This window comes from Cavia porcellus, unplaced genomic scaffold, assembly GCF_034190915.1.
Source record: "Cavia porcellus strain 051 isolate PalLab524CR breed Dunkin Hartley unplaced genomic scaffold, mCavPor4.1 scaffold_14, whole genome shotgun sequence".
Classification (NCBI taxonomy): Eukaryota; Metazoa; Chordata; class Mammalia; order Rodentia; family Caviidae; genus Cavia; species Cavia porcellus.
In genome coordinates this window covers 73,073,911-73,096,194 of record NW_026947497.1, presented here as the reverse complement: position 1 = coordinate 73,096,194, position 22,284 = coordinate 73,073,911, and the positions used below count along the sequence as shown (strand labels likewise).

General features: G+C 38.4%; 1 protein-coding gene across 4 annotated transcripts in view; it reads left to right on the top strand.

Moving 5' to 3' along the window:
• Positions 1 to 22,284, top strand: part of Fgf12 (fibroblast growth factor 12) — a 509,492-nt gene that overhangs the window by 302,783 nt on the left and 184,425 nt on the right. For all 4 annotated transcript variants that reach the window (XM_063261238.1, XM_063261239.1, XM_063261237.1 and 1 more), the window contains one exon: positions 17,242 to 17,352. In XM_063261238.1, coding sequence (XP_063117308.1) covers positions 17,242 to 17,352 — 111 coding nt within the window. The remainder of the gene's footprint in view (positions 1 to 17,241; positions 17,353 to 22,284) is intronic.

Sequence of the window (22,284 nt, the reverse complement as noted above, 5' to 3'; positions counted from 1 at the left end):
ACTATGAATTCCAAGAAGATGCTAGTCCATTAAGCAAACAGATGAAATATGCTTTGCCTAAAGCTTTATCTGCAGCGCAGTTGATTGTAATTCTTACTAATGAGACAAGCAGGGGAAGCTTGGGCACCTGGAACTGAAACCACATCACCCACTTAATTACTAGTGGATATTAATTATTACTGCTTAAAGTTAGAAATGATTTAGTGTTCTTAGACTGCTGGCAAACTCTTTAATTTAAATCTCGTTATTAATTTCTAACCCCCACCAGCACCGAGCTGTTAAAAAGTCTCTGCCATGTATCATTGAGTTTGTTCAATTATGAGTATTTTATGATACCCAATGCTTCGAATAAAATACAAAGTCAAAGCCTTGTCATTAATACCACTGTTGTTTTAAAACCACTGAGTAAAAGAAATCTATTGATGATGTAACTCTTTTAACCTTACTGGCTAGACTAAGTCATGAAATAAGCTGCCAAAGTCGGGTCTAAAAATTAACCCTTCTGATTCTTGGTGTAATGTTCTGTCTCCTAACGTCTGAGAATATACTAACTCCAAAATGCCAAAACTCTCGATAGTGTTGAACTGGACTAATAAGACCAGATCCTTCAATACGTGAAACTTTAGAAAACATCCTCATTTGTTTGTATGAGTGCAAGTGTGAGAGAAATTCCTGTGGCATATGGGGAAGTAGATGCTTTAATTTTCATTGCTTTGGTGAAGGTTTCCAAAAGACCTTGAAGGTTTTTTTTTTTTAGTGTATCTCATGTTCTTATATTATTTCTTTTTATTATTGCAGATATCAGAGGACTTTTTAAAGTAGACTTTATTTTCTAGAGCAGTTTTAGGTTCACATCAAAATTGAAGGAAAAACATAGATATTTTCCATACACCTAGATCTTTTTCCCTATTGGGGAAAATTTGAAATTTTTCTAGGCTGTCCTCAGAAATATGTTTTTGCTTTGCATTTATTAAGCATTTATACATGCATGTGTTTATTACATAGTCCTATGGGAAAGGCAGGTATGTATTACTGAAGCCAGATAAGAGGTAGCTCTGATTTTTATTGAGTGTGAAATAAGATTGTAAATAAAATAAAAAATAGAACCGATAATTATTCTTTTCTTAAATGAAGATGTAACCTTATTCAAAGGGTATCTTTTATTTATTTTCACAGAGCTGAGGGTCCAACCCAGGGCCTCACACATATTAGGCAAACAGTCCACCACCAACTGCATCCCCAACCATAGAGAACGTACTTTTGAGTTACTGACTAAAAGGAAGAAAATGAATTCATACTCTGTTGCTTTTAGAAATCTTCAATTTTAATGTACTAAAATGTTTATCAATTATCTAGTGTTTAGCTACTTAGAATTTACAAAGGAAGTTATATTTCCATCTTTGCATTCTTTGAAGAACTGTTATAATAGTTAAGAAAAAAAATCCAATTGAACCTTATAGTACATGTCAGAAAAGTCACTTTTCTTGCACGGAGGATTCACTTCCTTACTTATAAGGGGAGGTACTAAGAACAGTTTTCCCAGCTGATGGTTTGCAGTCCAGTAGGAAGAATATCTGCTTACCATTACTATTCTCCTTAAAAATAGAATACATTATTTAAAATATTTTTCTTTTGAGAGTTATCATTTTGGAATATATAACTAAGCGTCTCTGTTCTCCTCTCCTGACTTTTTGCATCGTGTCTAGACCTGGAAGTTTCTCATTCTGAATGTGTGATATTTAGAAGGGACTAATGTATATGTTTGGGATTCAGGCATTAAAATGTTTATTCTTTTTATTGACATCTTGTTTGTACAGTTCTAAGTGGGATAGTAGTCTTGAATATTACACGTTTTTAATGTAACTCATAATTTACCGTTTGTTGAAGTCAGGCGGCATGAAATACACTGAAGCTGAAATGATAAAGTCTTTGACTGTTGTAGTCAGAACCTGCAGGTGAGAGCTCTGCCTCTCTTAAAGTGGGAGGCTGTGCCGGAGGGTATATCATAACAATGATAACAACAAATTAAACACACAGTTGAACTCAAAACCAAATGAGAAATCTTCAGGTGCCAGAAATGAAGAGAACATTTATTTTCATAGAAACTAGCAGGGAGTGGTTGTCTGTGCTTCAAGAAGAATCACTGGATGCAGACATAGGCATCCACTTTTGGGTGATGGGCTCAGCCCTCCCGCAGGAACAGAGCCGAGGACTGTGTGGTCAGGCGGACACGGGATCAAGGATGCTGCTCCTTCTGGAAAACAGTGGTTTAGAAAAGGTTTGCACTTGCCAAAGAAAACAGAAAGGCGCTTGATGCTCACCGAGGGCAGTGGGTAGAACTTGTCAGTGGGGAAGAATTAGAAACCCAGCCCTGGATCACATCCTGCATGAGGTTCAGAATGAAACTTGCTTTATTGAGGTGAAATTCCAATCTGAGAAGTTATATAAAAAGTTCTCTGACACTAAGGTATTACATGAAACCAGTACAAAACCTGAGATTCATGGTCCAGTGGAGAACAAAACAGAGCCTCTGAAGAAAATGCCATAGCCTAGTAATTGAAGAGTACAAGAATGTGAAGCACCCCAGTAAAGGTAAAACAACAAATCAAACAACTGATTCCCATAAGTCCAAGATATTGGGTAAATCTGAATTAAATTTAAAATAGTGTTGCTTTAGATATTTATTAGCTAAGAAGCGGATGCAACAAGGCAAGAATAAACAGTATGGAAAAAGACAGAATAACAAAATGAGAATAATTATTCGGTAGTTATAATATTAGAAGGAAAAGGTGTGTACATTATTCAAAAACAGGCTACATGCAATAGGAAAAGAATGAATTGGAAATTAAGCATTCTCTGAGTGCTTCTCTGAGAGAATAATAGAAAGACAAAACACACTGATTTTAAGGAAAATGTGTGTATAGATGCTCCAACCTGCATGCCATAGGAGTTCTGGAAAAGGAGAAGAGAGATCACGCTGGACTATCAGTAACCAGAGGGATTAACACATAGAATTTATAAAATTAAAAAAAGGTCATGTAACATGTTTTCATCATGTGGCTTCTAAATAAAATCCACACCTGAAGATACTCTACTAAAGGCATGTTATTTTAAGGCCAAAATCTTAAAAGGTGCTAGAGAGTAAAAGCTGATTAACTACAAAGGAATGAAGGAGGATTCATTGCAGATTTGTCATTGGCAACAATAGTTGTTAGAAGGCTGTGATGGTATTTTCAGAATGTCGAGAGAAAAAAAGCATCATGTTGATGGTGCATATTCACAATTGAGAGAGAGACAAAGAGAGAATTGAAAGATAAGATGCATGAAAAAGGTAATATACATATTAGGAAAACAGTTTTAACAACTGAGAAAGGATCTTATGATAAGTCATTCATTGGCTGAAAAATTCTAGAACTAAAATATTGGGCATTAAAAGGAGAGAGAAAGTTTTTTGGTGTTTGCATTATTTGATAGGAACTTAGTGGTGATTATAATGTACTTGCCTAACATATATTTATGTTAAATAAGTCAGAGCAACCACTGAAATAATAGAAATAATACTTTCAAAATAAAGATGTCGAAAATAGTGTCAAGAAAAACAGGAAAATAAGGAAAACTTGCGGCTATACAACTGAAAGAACATGAGGGTGAGGGAAAGAAAGCATCCGTAATGAAGGGGGAATACAAGGTAAGCTGATGAAAATAGAAACAACTAAATAAGAAATTACAATAAGTGTAAAATGTTTAAATTAATCTATTAAAGAACTTTCAGATCTGATCAAAATTCTGAATTCAATTATATACTGTTATATTGAATGAGATAAATCATTGAGTGATAGGTGCCACTCAGTACTTTTTATGTAAAAATGGTCAATATACAAAATCATGCTGTAATTTTTTGTAGAAATACATAGTGAAAGTAAAGGAAAAAATCATGAGCAGGAAGGCTGCATCCCAAGCTCAGTGATACAACTGGTTCTGCTTAGGACATTAAGGAGATAAGCATCATGTTTTAATCTTGCAAAATAGTTTAAAGCATTTAGGAGAAATGCTACCATTTGTTAATTTGGGTGGTGGATGCACGGATGTGTTAGAGACAGTGCATACAGTAACCTGGTCTGCGCCTTGTGAAGCCAGCCTGCTTGGTCTCCAGTCTTCCTAGCCCTTCTGCTTAGGAAATGTGGGACCTTTCATAGCTGCTTGACTTCTTTGTGCTTCAGCTTTATCATCTTTAACATGAAAGAAAGATAAGAATGCCAACCTCCTAGAGCTGCTGCAAAGTTTGAGTGAGGAAATATTGTGCCTAGAAATTACTTCATAATCCCACGTTCATGAGAGAACCTATTGGGAATTATTTTATCTCCATACTTCCTGCAGATTTCATGCTAAGCAGATAATTTTTAAAAATAGCGAATATACAGGAAAACTTATAATCTGCAAATTGTAATCAATATAATTGTTGCCAAATGATCAGTTAAAATCACTGACTGAAATTCTTATGCTGTATATCAAGAAGTTTTAGAACTTCAGAATCATAACTGAAAAAAAAATCGATGGGCATCCTATCCAAATTGATTTTCCCTTTATGACAATAAAGATGAGCCACATGCAAATGGATTTTGTGTGGATGTTCAAAAACAGCATCTTGTCACTGAGGAAAAAGAAACAGGATTCTAAAACCCCTTTTTAAAAGAGCAAAGTACAATATTTTGAAACATCAAATAGAAAAGTTTTTATTTTTGATCCCATAACATATAGATAACATAGATAACATAGAGGTAGACTTGTAGCCAAAATTCAATGTACTTCAATTTTAATTTGTCTCTTATAAATGCCCTTTAAAATTATTTTTTCACAAAATCCTGTTTTTCACATACAAATGGGAAATGGTTCTCAATTTTTCAATAGGTTATAGCTATTAAAGTCTGGCTGGCCTCCTCCTGAAGGTTTAAGAGATTTGTTAATTGTAGGAAGATCAATTGTTATCCATTGGATGCTGAGTTACACTTTTTGGAGTTGTCTGTGAGAGAGGTAGGCTTTTGGTAGATGGGGACTTTTCATCAGAGTAGATCCCCTCAAGAGTATCATCCAGGCTGTTTTGACTCAAATTGGCTCATTTCTTTGTTCCTGGGATCTTGGCATCCTTGGCATGACCTCTCATCAGTCACAGTGGCAGTTTTTATACATGTATTCCTCTTGTCCCTGAGAGCCTTCTAAAGTGTGTTTGGGTGATAGCACATAGCCCATAGTTACATCCCAAGTATATTATCTACATTTGATAAATATTTCCAGTTCTTTTGTGCATGATGCAATATCAAGAAATAAATTAATTATACTAGTACAGTGTGAAGATTATATTCGAACTGAAAATGTAAAAGTGTTGATTTCTTGATTTTCAATGATAATAACTCATATGTATCTATTCTGATCTTTTAATCTCCTAGGTTTCTGGGACTCAAGTCACAGAGACACTGAAATATTCCAGTGCCATCATGTTATAGGTGAATCCTGAAGCCCAGAGAAAAGAAACTAGTTTGTTAAACAAATATTCATTTTTTCCTATATTGTGTTGATAAGCACTATGCCAATTACTAGGTATGTTTTGATGGCCTCACATGGCCTCACTTTCTTGGATGCTACACTCTAGAGGAGGAAAGGACGTTAAACAATAAATGAAAATAGATAGCTAGTTATAAACTGGCATATGTGCTATGGATGGAAAATATAGTGTGCTGACAGAGAATATGAACATGAATGTCATGGTAAGTTTAGATCAGGGACCTAGACAAGACCTTCATGCGGTGACGTTTAAGCTGTGACTTGACTTTATTACAAAAAAAAAAAAAAAAAAAAGTCAACCCAGGAAAAGAGAAATGTGCATGGAAAGATCCTTTGGTCAGATCCGGGAGAAGGCACATGTGCCTGGAGAAGTGAGCCAGAGGAAGATTAAATTGAGATGATGAGATGAAAGGCAGGAACCAGATGGTGCTAAGCTCTCCAGGCCATGCCAAGGGTTTGATGTTTTATTGTAAATGAAATGGGAAGCTATTAAAGGACTTCAGCAGGAGAGTGCTATAAGCCCATTTATATGGTGAAATATGACATCGATTGTGGAGTGATTAGGAAGGGGAGAGTGATAAGAGGGATCCTGAGGAGCCTCTTGGCAGAGTTTAGCCGAGAGTTCTTGATGGCTGGAACAAAGGTAGTGGCAGTGAAGAAAGGAGGGAGTGACAGTTATGATCATACTTTAAGATATATGGATGCTTGTGGTCCTATCTTACGCACTCTGCTTCCTTCCCTGTATTTGCCAGGATAGAGGCCAATGGGTAATGTCTGCATGGAATATTTACATTGTTCGTAGAAAGTAATAGTACCATTTGGTCTCACACTGGCTCACTCTGCAAATTTTTCTTGGTGGATAGCACAAAAAAAGGTGGTAGATAAAAATCATATTTCCAACAATTGCAGTTTGCCTGCGGGGTGATTTGGAGTTGTGGTGCCTGAGGGATTTCCTGTCTTGTCAACTGGAAGAACACGTCTCCTCTGAGATACAGGACAGTTTCAGGACAGGTCCAGCCTTTATGCAAAGCTCTGATGTCAAGGAACTATTATGCCTGTCTTTTCCCCAATAGTATATCCTGTTCATTGACTTTGGGTGCCAAAATACATGTCTCTGCAAAATGGCTTAAGAGTAACAGAAGATTTTTCTATGCTGAGTGAAGATGCTCTTCTGGAAGACTTCCTGTGTGCATGGATGTGTCTACAATTGCCTCATCACCCCTCCATTTTGTATCAGGAGGCCAAAACATACTTTTGCAATTCTAATGTTTGCCATTTATTCTTGGCCCCTTGCTTCACACATTTTTACACTTTTTGGAAGGCTGATGGCAGGCAGGGAAGAGGAGCAGTGTACCATCATGTTAAACTTCTTCAAAGCATAATCGATGGGTAGTAATGGGAAAGTGTGTACAAAGCAAAGGGGTCTGGCTTTAACCCTGGCCTCAGACATGTATTAACCCATGATTTAGCACTGGTCTCTTGACTTCTGTGGACTTTATTTTCCTAATTTGTTTTGTAAAGAGCCCAGTCATAGTGTTTAAGCTTTAATTATGACCATGAGAATGAAGGGGGATAAACCACATGAAGTGCCTGGGATGTGGTAAGTGCTTGCATTTGCTACCTTTGAATGAGACCCAGAGAAAATGGCCACTTCTATTAACCATGGACTTTTCTGTTCATGTTAATTCTGTCTGAAAGTTATATTTACCAGAGAACCACATTTTTAGTCATTTTGAATACAATAATGTGCATCCTGAATTTCTTCTAGCAGACTCCAGAAGTAGATCCTAGTCATTTAAGCAACTGCACAAGAAGCAAAGTATCACTATACATGGAAAAAAAATGAAATAGCCTTCTGGATAGCAGGAAACTAGTTTGGGACCAAGCCAAGCTACCTTGGAGAGGTGTGAAAAATAGATTTCATTTTAAGGGGCATGAACCAGAGTGATCATGGTGCACAGAAATGAGCTCTGACTCCAGGGAGTTAAGAGATGTGCCACCCATGACCGTTTCTCTTTTCCTTGGTGTTTGACTTTTTCATCAAGAAACTGAACCTTGAATTAAATCTTCCTGACTGGGTTTTCTAGCTCAAAAACAAAACAAAACAAAACAAAACAAACAAACAAAAAAAAAAAAACAACACAAAAAACTTATGATTTGAGGATTATCTTTATGTTTGAATTATCTTGTGGTCTGCATCTTTGAAAACCTCAAAATCAATCTGGAGCTGCCTGAAAGGTACATTTCTTTTAGGTCTAACCTGGATGATGATTGTATGAAAAAGACAAAGGTGTTTTGATTGCTTGAATAAGGGTTCTCAGGGGGTCTGGGAATGCCTCCTTCACTTTCACGTTCAAAGATATTCTGCTTTTAGATGCGGGTCCCTTAGGAGCCTAGGGATGAGTTTGGATTTAGGGAGTTTTGCATCTTCCTGCAACCAAAAGGAAACTAAATCCTCTGTCATTTTTCAAATGCCTGAAACATTAAGAGTTCAGGCCAGGCAAGGTCAGTCCTGGGAGGCCAACCATTGCCTTCCGCCTTATGGTCACTGCCTACCCGATAGCTTCCTGTGTGGCTCCTGTGACCAATGTATCACATTTTTCTTGTTCATGGCTCTATGCTGTTCTCCAGTTACTTTTTCTCACATGTCTTCATCATTTCATCCTCTGATTTTAAATTTTCTAAAGTCACGCAGTGGCTAAATGCGTAGTGTCATCCTTTGGCATCGGGAAGGAGCCCACTGCCACTTTTAATTGTGCTTGAGGCTGATCTCTTTTACACTTACTTTGATCCGTAATATTCTCATAATTTACAGAGTAGTATGCACATATAGAAAAAGATAAATATGCAAATACAGGCTATGAACTTAAAATTATTTATAGATAAGGATGTACAATTTTAAAAAGTTGACACATATTCCATTTGGGTAAAACTTTGTTTTTGCTGTGCTTGTGGTATTAGCTTTGCCTAAGGATCCTGAAGTGTTGAGGACCTTATTCATTTTGCTTTGTCACCTCCAGCCACCACACAGGTCCTTTATTTCCCAACACCTAGACCCTGCCTGCCCACTGCCTGGACATGTGTCCCTCTGTACCCCTGCTTCTGCTCATGCTGCTCAGATCAAGGTCCTCCTGCCTAGTCTAGTGAGAGTTCAAAATGGCACTGCCTTCGTAAAGCCTTTCTTCAATTGCTGGCTGCCTCTGAAACTGCCACCCCAGGTAAAATTAGCATCCCCACTCTGTGATTCTATGGCAATTTGTTTGTACCTCTGTGACAGCACTTTTCATGTTCACTGCTGTAATGATCGGTTGTATGTGTGTCTCCCTGATGAGCCCGTGGGTGCCTTCAAGGCAGGAATTGCATCTTACTCATCTTTGTACCCGGCACCTACTGCAAGTCGGAAGTCAATAAATGGCGTTTGAGTTATTTTAAATTTTCATGAGCATATTACAGGCAAGGCTTTGGGAAGAAGGGGGACTCGTGGTATGAGGAATAAAATTGGCTCTCTACAAGAATTCCGTCTCTATTGACATTTTGTATTCCAGCTTGCTTCTGTCTTCCCCAGCTCAGACTGCTTCAGCAAAGAGGATCCTCTGAGAAGTGCATGTCCTCTTTTCACTTAGCTTCGTGGCAGCATGAAGGAGGCCTGCCTGTCTCAAGGTCACTTGATTTCTGTTGAAGGGTGAGGCGACTCGGTGCTTTGGAGACAGTGCAGTTTATGCAGGACTCTGCTGTGCTTGTTTGACTGTGTTCAGCGTGGAGGGGAAAATGGAAATAAATGGACTGAAGGCCAGAGGCATTGTATTAAAAGGCTGTAAACAGCTCTTTCTTACAAATGAGAAGCTCCTCGGAAAGTCACAAGTGACAATGGAAAATGCTAGATATAAATGATTTCTTTCTTTCCTTTCTGAATGTTCTACCTACCCTGGGCCTGGCACTGGGTCAGGGGCTGGGTAGCAAGATGGACGATTCAAGGACCCTGCCGGTGAGAAGCCCATAGTTCCACTGCAGGGACAGACGTGTAAGCAAGCTGCTGTAATGGAGTGTAGTGAGTCTCCTCCTAACTGGACACAAGGGAGTCTGCAGACAGAGTGATTAATTTTGCTGCAGGGTGTCAGGGAAAACCCTTTGGAAGAAAGCTGAGCGTGGAAGACTGACGAGGAGTCCAGGACAGAGAATGCAGATGGGTGCATTTCAGGCAGAAGAAACTAGAAAAGCAAGCATTGTAGACCCCTAAGGAAGTGGTGCGTTTTATAAAAGACCTGTTAGCAAATATTTTAGGGTTTGCAGTGTGTAAAGGAATGAGCATGTCTGCATTCAAATAGAACTTTATTGTCAAAGCCAGCAGCCACAGAGCTATGGTTTGGTGGCTCCTTGCTTAGAGGATGGGATTCCAGAACATTCAGCCTCTCATCTGATCACTGCTGTGTCTTTTCTGATCTTCAGAGTACTCTGCACTTGCTATGCTTGTGCCTCAGTGCTCTCCTTTTAGAGATACCCAGTGGCTTCCTCTGGCTTCTCATTCATGTCTGGGTCATTCTAAGCACTGTCTGCAGTAGTGCATTCATTCTTTCTGTGTGGTATCTTTTTATTGCTCTTTCCTGCTAGACTATAAGCGTTCATTCCAGGCAGATTCGGTGGTTCACTACAGCTGAATATGGCCATGTTTTTCCCGCTGTATCTACATGTTCAGTGATGTCAAGAGGGAGCTTTATACTGGTCATGTGGGAGTAGTTTACACTTGAAATCATTCCCACAGAGAGGCAGATTTGGGGTATTCTTTTCTTTTTCTTGATTGGGGAGCTGGTTTACTCACACACAATTCGAGACCCTATGTCTAGAAAAATAACCACCATGTGTGGTACTCAGTACATATTTGGCTTTCCAAGAAAATATACCATGGTTACGGGTTGGTTGAGAAAATACATGGGCACTTACAGATTCTGAGTCCCATTGGAATTATTAGTACTTTGCTACAGATATCTTGGTCTCCAATAGATAACTGCTGATGTCACCTGTCGTGTTTACTGATTGATGAGGAGACCCAGGACCCTGAGAGGATGTGGCTCTGTTAAAGGCCCAGAGCAGATCCCCCCAGGTCCTGAGGATCTGTGTTCAGCCTTCTGCTTTCCACTGTGCCTAGTGCTTCTTTCACTGTGGTCACTACATGACTGAGTGAATGAAAATCCTCTGCCTCGGACCGGAGTCTCTTTTACTAAAAAGAGTATGCATTTTTAATGAATCACTATAGCTCAGTATGGCTAGAATTTGTGCAATGTGTTCAGAGCAGGGTAAGTTTTTTTTTTCTTTTTCAAGGGTTCTACTGTATCTATTTCTAGTTCACCTTGGATTTGGTTTGTGGTACGTGGAGGCATTGTATACCCTTTAGCTATAATTGGTGAGAAATATATCTTCTTATGAATAATTGCCAAATCCAATAGTCTAATTTTGAAATCTGCAGTAGCAGAAGACCCCAGAAATACTTGATAAGAGGCACAGATAACAGACTCTTCAATCTCAATTCCTGTAAGTGGAGAATATTAAACTTTAATATAGAGGGCCCACTGCTAAACCCACAGCAACTGCTGGAAAAAAAAAAAAAAACTGTCAAAATGCTCTACAATCCTTGGTTAACATTTACAAAGAACTTTGCATTTTCTGGCTGTCTGATAAAAAGCCATTTCAGTTCCTGTCCAAAACACAAATTAAGGGAAAAGTGAAATTGTATTCAGCAGGCTGTTTGTTTTATCCCAAAGTTTTCTGGGACATCAGGCCTCAAGGCCCGAGAGCAAACCTTGCATTGTCACTCAAAATACCTCAGCCTCTGCAGACATCTGTGTCCTTCACAGCTGCTCTGACCTCTTCTTCCCTGGTTACTGCAACCTGTTCTCTCTTTGAAGACGTTTTACAGAAAGTTCCTTTGCATCTGCTTCCCTGTAACTTTCACCCATTGGCCTTGGTTCTATCCCTGTGGAGCTAGGCTCCAAATTTGCCTCTTGTTCATGTCAACTGTCTGGAAGGAAGAGACAGCTCTCGCATCCCCTGGAGTCCTCCCCTCTCTAGGCTGCATCTCAACTGTTCATTCATCAGGTCTTCGGATGACAGCGCATTGTACTCTTTGTTTGATTCTTTCCATGGGACATGTTCTAGTTTGCCGGTGTCCCTCTTGAAGTGAGTGAATAGAGCTAGTATATGGTGAGGATCATAATCTTAAGCCAGACCTGCCTCTCCATTCATAGCTCTGGAACCTTGGGTTAAGGATGCAGTTTTATTCAGGGGACCAGTAATCTTAGCTGTGAAAGGAGGAAAGTGTACCTCACACATTCAGCTGCTGTGGTAGTAAACAAAAGCTTAAAGAACCATCAGCAAAGTGCCTGGTAGAAAGGCATCCATGGGAGTTCAAAATGTGGCTATTGTTACGAAAGTAGGAATTGCTGAATTTTAGCCTCCATAACAGAATTTGCATTGTTATTATAATGTATAATATATATAATATTATACATATATATATTACATTGGAGTTTATGTGGAGGAACTTTCTCTATGTTTGAGTATAAATGTTGGGTAAACTGGCCCTAGATAAATACAATCTAATTTTAGTATCAAAATTTATATACACATACATTTCTTGCACAATTCCTAAAACTCCATTTCTTTGTCATCCCCATATTTAGGAACTGGTGTACAGTCAGATGCTCCTTTTTTTTTTTTTTTCTCTTTTTTCTTCATTTTTGGTTTCAGTCTCCTCAGCTGACATAGCATGAAGATTATGTCTTGCCCATTCTTTGGAAGGTAAAAGATGTGGTCTCTTCACTGTACTAGGAGTCTATTCATGTCCTGACTTACGTGTCAGCAGGGTAATCTTGGACAAGATACTTTTGCTCTGAGTCCCAATTGTTTGTTGATTGGTGGAATTTTATCTTTGAAGCTGATGAAGGGAACTGTGAATGGTGAGAGTTTTCGATTTCTAAATTCATCTTACTTTCACCAATGTGGCATTTATTATGCGATGTGCAGGTAGGGCCCCGTGGCTCTGTCTCTTTTCTGGGTCTTGCTTGTACCCTACAAAACGGTCTAGTTTGCTCTCCAAGATGTTCACTTTCCTTTTGGCTTTGAATTCAAACTTAGCTTTGAAATTACCGTGTCATTCCGAAGGGAAGCAACAGTGAACATGTGGTCCTACTGCTATCCTTTACCTTCTTTCTCACTCCACATTTTTGAGACTAAAATCGCATGCTACTTCTAACAATGTTTTGTTTAATGACAGTCTTTAATTCACAGAGCTTTCATAAATCTTACACTCAGCTTCTCATATTAGTGTCTTACATTTAGTGTGACACTTTTGTCACAGTTAAGAGCAATATTGATACGTCTCGGTTAGCTGAAGTTGATGTTTCATCCAGATTTTCTTAGTTTGTCCCTAAATGCTCTTTTTCAGTCCTGAGATTCTATCCAGGATACCACATTACATTTATCTATGATGTCTCTTTAGATTCCTCTTACCTGTGACATCTTGTCACTTGCCTCTTCTTTGATGAATTTGACAGATTGAGGAGGACTAGTCCAGGGCTTTGTATATTATTCAGTCAAGGTTTGTGTGATGTTTTTCTCCAGATTGGATAGAGATTGTGGCTTTTTGAGAAGATCACACAGGTAAAGTGCCATTCCCATTCTGTCCCATCAAAGGCACAAAGGCACATACTATCAGCAGGACGGGTTGCTGTCCCTATTACCTCATCACCTGGCTGAGGGAGTGCTTTGTTCCTCAGATTTCCCAGCGGTTCTCTCTCTCTCTCTCTCTCTCTCTCTCTCTCTCTCTCTCTCTCTCTCTCTCACTCTCTCTCTCTCCCCCCCACCCCCATACCATATGTTTTTTGGCAGAAGCCATTCTGCACAGGCAACGGAAGTTAAAGTCTTATTCTGGGTATTTCTGATAATGGCTGTCTTCTCCGTACCCGTTATTCAGGGGAAGATCCTGCATTCCTCAGTGCTGCTGCTCTGACGTCCCCTAGGGCTTTGCCATCTTTATCCACTCAACATTGAGGAAAAGAAAACATGGAGGAGAATGTTTGCTTTTAAAAGCCTTGGCCTGAAAGTGGCACGCATCACTTCCACTTACGTTCCATATGACACTCCTGCATCTGCCAAGCCTAATTGCAAGGGAGGCTAGGACATATGGTCGAGCTGGGTGCCCAGGAAAAGAGGAAATGGATTTGAGAAAAATGCAGGCAGTATTTGCTTCCTTTCTTTAGAGCACAAAAGGTAACAAACCAAGTCCTTCTTCCCCACTATCATAATATAGCTGCAGTTTCATTGAAAACTAAAAGGAAAAAAAAAATAGGAGAACATAGAATTGAAGAGAGTTGCAGACACTTAAAAGATGTAGAGTAAAAAGTTGCTCCATTGACTGTATTTTACTAATTTCACTGTTGACCTGTGAGCATGTGCTGAGAACAAGTACCTGCATGTCAGCTTTTGAGAACCCGGGCCCTACATTGTCAAGGTAGCGGGTTGTACCGTTCCTGGAATCTACTGTGTCTCTGTCAGGAATGCCTCCTTTGGTTTCTATTGCTTATGGAAAGTGTATTCATTTTTAAAATTATGAGTGAAGTGTTTAACAATGCTTCATAGTCCATTCCGTCTGCCTAACCTCGACACAGAATTAGTCTCTGCTAATCTTTGGTCCGTCCCCTCTCCATGCTCTCCCTCCCCTCCCCTCCCCTCTCCCTTCACCCCCCCTCCTCTCTTTTCTCTCTTTTCTCTCTTTCCTGTACTGGGATTGAACCTTGGGTCTCATCCATGATTAACAAACACTCTACCACTGAGCTACTTCCCTAGTTCTTTTCATTTTTTATTTTGAGATAGGTTCTTAATCAGTTGCCCTGACTGGCCTCAAACTTGTGATCTTCCTACCTCAATCTTTCTGTAACTGGGATTACAGGCGTGTGCCATCATGCTCGCTTAGCATCTTTCTTTAAAATAGAGCACAACATATTTTTGTCCACTATAAAAGACAGCCTCACTTACATTAGCCAGCCTTCATGAAGACCTTTGTCTTGAGCTAGCTAGGGCTATAGAAGTGGGAATGTAGTACTGACCATTAAGGTGAGCTGCACAGTTTTCCAGGGAGCCATGCTAGGTTCCTAGCTCTTACGAAACTTCTGTAGCAGGGTGATCATTTTGATAGGTGATCATATAATTAAGAGTCAGGCTCAGCACTTTCTCTCAGCGGTGGGGGTTGGTATAAAAGTCTGGTACTCATTATCCTGAGCAGGAGTTACCAACCTGAACTCCCAGAGTCCCAGCTGGGGGATAGCTTCACCATGGCAAAAAGAAAAGCTTAATTACAGCACAGAAAAAGTACATGAAGAAAACAAACACTCATTTGCAGGCTTTAGTGACTAAGCTGCCCTACCAACAAAACGTGACTTCTTAAAGTGACCCAACACCTCCTAGAATAAAAACATGAGTGAAGAAATAGTTGTCCCTTTCCTTGTTTCCTGTGATTTTCTAACCTCTTCTCAGTTTGCTGTTTACTTGAGTGGCTTTACCGGCTCAGCCAATATTGCACAACGAAATCAGGAGACATAGAATCCATGCTCAGTGTCTTTTCTTTCAATTACATTGTTTCCTTGAGTGTTACAGTCCGTATTTTAGACCTTACTTGGGATTTATTTTTTATGCAATCTCCTAATTCAGTGATAGTGAACCCATGAAAGCTCTGTGCCACTGAAAACTCTAAAAGGTTCGCCATCACTGTTTTGGTTCATATCATTTTATTATTTACTTGAGGTTCATGGTAACAAGAGTTTGGGCTGGAATTGTATTTTCTCATTATACAGATGCAAAAATAGAGATTCCCATATGAAATGGTATGCTCAGGAACAAAAGGCAATTGGAGTTCAATGCTGGGACTTCTGTCTGCAAATCTGTAAGTGAGTGTGTCACATGAGAAGTTGACCGTTAGCCAGGTAATGTCATGGCAGAGTTACACACAGAACTGTTCGTGATGAGCTGAGCTAATGGGATGGGCAGGGTTCCTGGAGGTGAAGCACTGAAGGCAAATCCATTAGTCATGTCCTGCAGCAGTCTGGACAGAGTACTCTAATGGGTTCACCATGAATAGAGACTCATAAAGGAGAACTAAAGTCACTAGGTTTAACTTTCAGTTTTCATTAAAAGGAAATTGAGACCCACAAATTAAGTTGAATTTATTTACCTGAAAAAGGTAACAGTTATTAGTCAAAATATTTAATTCCCAGCTCACATTTTTTGTTTTGTTTTTATATTATCTCCCTCCTCATACACAAGTTTCTTAGCATCTTTTGCTTAAAAGGCTGCTTTGAGGGAGCCATGGTGAAGCATTTCCTGCTCTGATGTTCCCAAATATTTGCCATGAAGTCCTACATGTAAAAACCCGTATGTTACATGGGGTGGGAATATTTTTTTTTTTGTCTTTTTTGTTTTTATCGGTACCAGGGACCGAACTCACGACTGCCTGCTTGCAAGGCAGGCGCTTATGCCGCCTGAGCCAAATCCCCAGCCCCATGGGTGGGAATATTTTTACAGAATTAATACATTCAGTCCTGAACAAGAATTCCGTTTAGGTCTCAATATCAATGAATGCATGCAATTTAATGCACAGTGCCTAGCATTTTGCATTTTGTTTGAGAGAGAGAGAGAGAGAAAGAGAGAGAGAGAGAGAGAGAGAGAGAGAGAATTTTCTTCATAAATAGATTCAGTGATTGTCCTACTGAGCACACTATATTGCTACTTCAGCAATCACATGATTTCCATCTTTTCATCCCCAGAAGCAGCATTTTCCTTCTTCTTACTTTATAAAACAGAGCTGTAAATACATGAGAGTAATTTTCTTCCAACACTAGAGACAAAAGGATGGTGCCATCTTGAAAATTAGATTGATACTGGTAGCCAGCATCAAAATGAGAAAGCTTTAAACATGTATAATAGCTGATATGCAAAACTCCAAATGTGATATACAAAAACCAGTCTGAAAGTTTCTATCTGTAGCTGTATTAACAATAAAGATTATTTCCAGTTTGAAGTACATAAGAAATTGACTTTATTTGTTACTAGAGCAATGAGTTTTACAGTAGCAGGGTTTCTCCCTAACAAAATATTTAGTAAAGGGGAAATCTGGATTTCTATATAATTTCTGGTGACAACTTGTGCCAAGTTATGTTTTCTGGCTGAAGTTGACTGAAATTTCAAAATCCAAGAGTTTCTGATTGATCACTGATAACTTGCAGGAAAAAAAAATATCTTTATCATCTAAGTATGCCTGTGGAAGCTGAGGAGGAATTACAGCGGCATTTGTGGACTAAATAGAAACCAGTTGGGATCAGACAATAAACTCGGTGACGTCTTGCATCCAGACACCAGAAGCGGGAAAATAATTCACTTTGGAGCATGCCTGTATATTTTCTAAATTATAGTTAACTTTTATTTATTCACATTTGATTTACTACTGTAAAGTACTGTGATTGTGTCCCTAGGAGAAAAAAAAAATATTGGCTATAATCCTGAAATGCCCCCTTCCAAGTAGTAATGTGAATATTTATGCCATTGGCATTTACTTACAGAAAATGTTTAAAAATTTGCAAGTGTGCATCTTTAAAAACAAACTAAAAATGTGAATAATGATTTCATTTTGTTTTGCAGAACCCCAGCTGAAAGGAATCGTGACAAGGTTATTCAGCCAGCAGGGATATTTCCTGCAGATGCACCCAGATGGTACCATTGATGGGACCAAGGACGAAAACAGTGACTACAGTAAGGAACAGTAGCTTCTTGCATTCCTATTAGAAATCAAATGTGTGGTCCAGGGTAGCATATACTTAAATCATAGCCGGGCTGTCTAACGGAACCTTCCAACTATCAGTGAGCCAGTGTCTTTTCCTGTATCCTTTTGCTGTGGATTTCCCACAGGAGATAGGCTAGGGGCGAGATTATATACTAAATGGGAAGGTTCAAGACATAAAAGTTCCAGAGGGTCAATAGATGAGCGTATGTTCCATTGCAGTTTTGTTCCGCAAGGTGGCAACTCAATGTAGGAAAAATTCAGACTTTGTAGCGTTATGCTAGTATTTAAAATAGTATTAAATCTTGAAATCAAGTGATGAATAAGTTATAATCCTCAGAACACTTTGTGGGCGGACAAAAATTACTTTTTTGGTAAACATAGAAAAGATTTATATGTATATATTACTTCATTTTGGTCAAGGATAAAATTAAAATATAGATACATATAATAATAATATCTATCTATATTGTATATTTATATCTATATCTGTATATCTCAAGATAACTCAGTTCAGTAAACCTGATACATAATTGTATATTTTGAAATACACATGAAAAGTATTAAAAGGCTAATAATGCTATAATTCTATACCTGGAAATACTTTTTTTGAGTTGAAAAGTTTAGTAACTAAACGCAATCATGCAGGTATGAAAGTATATTTGCATTTCAGAAAACTTTCAAATACAAGCTTCAGAAGACAAGGATGATAGCTTATGTACCTTTTAATCTTTTCATAATCGTATCATATACAGATACATCAGGGTAAATTCATATCTCCTGAAATCTTTCAAGATATATTGTTTTATAAAATTCATAGTCACTGCTGGAGTCTTAGGGTCGCACACAAAATAAATGTTCATTAAATATCTGCCTAATGGAATTGTGATTCGAATAGATAAATATGATTATTTTGGTCAGATGGACACTCTCCAGTGCTACATAAAGTAATCTAGGGAGCCTGACATTTTATAGTGATGACTCTTTAAAATAATAACATAGATTTGAAGAAAGATTGAAAATTCTTAAAGTGCCAAAATGATTTTGTCCACCCCTGCTAAACTTTCTTTGTTTATTTAATTTTACACATTGCAAACTATAAATTACAATAAAGAAAAGATCTTATTATAAAGACTTTCTTCTCACTGTTCTTCCTCTCAGCTTTGAGCAAAGTAGTTGATTAGTACATTGTGGTTTGCATTGTGGGTTTGTATTGCTGTAAATGCATTCGTGAAAGGATTTGAGTTTTCAGTTCAGTAAGGAAGCATGCGTGTACCCTTCTCTGCATGTGCAACTGTCATCTACTGCATCTGTAATTGAATGTCAATTTAAAAGGCTACAAGTGTAAAGGGAGAGAATCAGGGAGCTGCTTAGCTGTGCCACCGTTGGCAATTCAGAGGTGTCAGTTAATTCTGAGATCCCAGTTTCTCTTTGATCAAACGAGGCGACTAAAGATGATGATACCAATATCCTCTGTCAGTACAATTCACCCAATGTTAGAAAATATTGAAATGTTGTAAACTGATGAAGATAGATTCAACCACCAAATAAATCAGACAGTCATATTCGGTTCCCAAGGTGCTTCCTTAACTCAGGAAGCTGCCCTGAGGATAGGAGACATTAGCACAAGGCCAGGACAGAATGTGGTTGCGTAAGTGTGGGATCAAATACACACAGCTCTTTCCCTCGCTTTCTAGAAAGTAATTGCAAGTACTTACTCTGCTGACGCCGAGTCTGCCATGATAGCTACCTGGATATGCATATATTTATACCCACATAATTATAGGTATGTCAGAATGATGGCTGATGCACATGTGCACCACACACGCCCCTCACACAAAATAAGGACGGTGGATTAGGTATTTTGACAAATGCTTTTGGAAACTGGCTGAAGTCATATTTAAACCAAGTTTTACTAAAATGAGCTCCTGAAATCTTGGATAAGTTGTTAAGTCGGTATAGATGTACAAAATGAAAGAATAATATAAATTCATCTGGATTCCCAACACTGGTTTTAAAGTTAATTAAAACTTTCAATACACTTGAGCCTCTCTGATGGAATCCTGCTTTCCTTTATTATCAGACATAACTGCCCTAAATGTAAGTTTTCTTGGTTCCATACATTTTAGTATATCTTTTTGTAAAAAAGTATACTTAACCCATTCCTGATATTGTTTTTAAACTCTTATAAGTGAGCAATATCATACATATTTTTTTTATCCTTTTTCCTTAATATTATGATTGTGAAGTTTTCATAGTTAATATACTTGCTTTATCAAAGTCATTTCTATAAAATAGACCAATGTATGAATATATTCAAACATTTATCCATTCGAGTTGGCCAGTAATTATCATTTCTGTTTTAAGTCACTTATAAACAATGCTACAGAGATCATTCTTACAGATGTTAAAAAGACCTTTGTTGACCAATCATTAAACAGTTACAATTTGTATAGCTCACCTTGGCGCTGTTTGTTCTAGTACCCAACCTGTGATAAATCAGCTTTAAAAAGAGGAAAAGTTTATTTTGGCTCACAATTTTAATTCGGTCCATGAATCATTATGCTGACTGCCTTGGTCCTGGAGTGGGACAGTAAGAGCATAATGGCAGGAGCTGTGGTGAAAGCCCTGGCAACAGGATTGGGCTGTGAAGGAGAAAGAGAAAGGGGTGGGGTCTCACAGTCCCCTTTGAGGGCACATCCTTGTCGACCCATCCTTTAAAGATTCCAGCCCCTAATAACATGCTGGTGACCAAGCCATTAAGAAACGTGCTTTGAGGGGCCATTTTATATCCAAAGCACAGAAGCACCTTTACTATCATGGACGAATCTGATAAATGGACCAATGTCTCCTTGTGAATATGTACAGGAGTTTTTCTAGATCATTTGTTAGGTACTTCTCCTTATGCCCCCTGCATATTTTTGGCTTTTTGTTTTGGAATCGTTTTATATGTCAGAAAAATACAAAATAAAACAGCAAGCTGCTATATTATATGCTATATGCCTCAGCCGCTTCCTCTAGTGGCACCATTTCACATAAGAACAACACATTGTCCAAACCAGGAAATGAACACTGCTGTGCTGTTATGATTGGGTGATACCTTTCTTTAAATTTCACCTTTTTCAGCTCAGATACTGTCTTTGACATGCAATTATAATAAAAATTTTCAAAGAAAAATAAAGTAATTTAATCTATATTTTTTCTCACTGAAGATTGGGGTAAAACATCAGAGAGGTACTAACATTCTACTCATGCTTTTTAATAGAAAAATGGTATGCCTCTAGGCTGTTAAGATGTCTTTTCTTTCTCTGCTTTGTGTGGGTGGAGGTAAAAGCAGTTAATTGTTTGAAAAAAAATCTTGTTACTATGAGCATCTGTCAAAAATGTGTTGTTTGGTTCACCAGACATCATTAGGTCCAACCAACTTTGCCATAGTATCCTGCACAGAATTGATAAAGACACCTGTTCTTTTGTTCATGAAGAAAAGACTAATTATATGTAATTGAGTACAAACGCAAATGGGTGCGTCAGCAGCAACAGATAAGAATCTCTATGAATGTAAGGATAACAAGAAAAACGCACAACTGTGCTGGAACACTGGTGGCACAAAAAAGACACTTGGAGTTTGCAGGGTAATAATAGGAATATTTTGCATAAAATTTGAAAGCTAATTATTCTGCTCCACTAGTTACCATAGAAAATACATTTGAAGAGGTTAAAGAGAAAGTGATAAAGATATGATAACAAATGCCTTGTTCTCTTTTCCTCTGAGTAAAAATTGCTAGAGTCCTTTACAGTGGGATGGACTACCTGGTAAGCCAGTGCAGTGGTCACGCTGGAGGTGTTTTAGACCTGCTGTTCTCACACCAGAAACCAGACTAGAGGTCTCTGCAGAGGTCTGTACGTGGTGGTGGAGCAGTCTCAGAACTTGGTAATGTTGCAAGTACACTCTGGTTTTGAGATTCTTTTAAAATTATGCTGAATATATAAGAGCATGGTAGAAAATTGTAAAGGCACAAAGGGATATCCAGTCGAGAAAGAACAAAACAGTATGACAGCCAGGTGCTGGCATGCACTCCCAGTAGGCTGGGTGTTCTGTAGGGTATAAACAATCCCACAACGTCAAACAAGGCCGCTGTGATAATGCAGGTGAAGACAAAGGCAAGATTGTGCTGATCACAAGTAAAGAGTCCAACTTACACACTGGTGAGACTTTCTGTGTCCTGGATTGTGTGAGTGGCCCCCTCTGCTTTATTCACCATAGATTCATACTCAGCCTTTTAGAGCACCCACCTGGAAGCAATCTCACAGTTCTCTGAGCTCCGCTTATGCCCCTGACCACACCGGCATCCTCTGAGACTCTTCTTATACCGTTTTAATAAGACACCGCAGCAGGGTCATGGTGTGTGTTTCTTCTCTTTACTGGGGAGTAATTAAACCCAACTCTGTTCAGCCGTGGCGTGCTTCTGCTATTCGTGGGTTGGAAGGCATCAGAATAATAAAAAATAACTTTCTCTTCATCCTCCTTCTGCCACATAGTCGTGTGAGTGATGTTTTTGCAGATATAGTTTCTGCATTTATCAAAATATAAAAACTATATTCTCTTTCTCTCTGTCTTTATCTCTCTGTCTGTCTCTGTCTCTCCCTTTTTCATGGAAAACCATTTTTATTTCTGATTTATATTTGGAATATTTTCAATTTTAACACATATTAAAATGAAAAATTTGAAATAATTAATTTTCCCTTAATGGTCTTTTAAAATCTTTCTAATATTTTGCTAACACTATCAAGACTGTAAAGAAAAACTTTGACACATAAGCAATTTTTCATGTGTACAGTTACTAGACAAGTATTTAGAATTGTTGGGTCAAGAGCATTGTTGTCTTTTGAATTTTGAGAGAAGT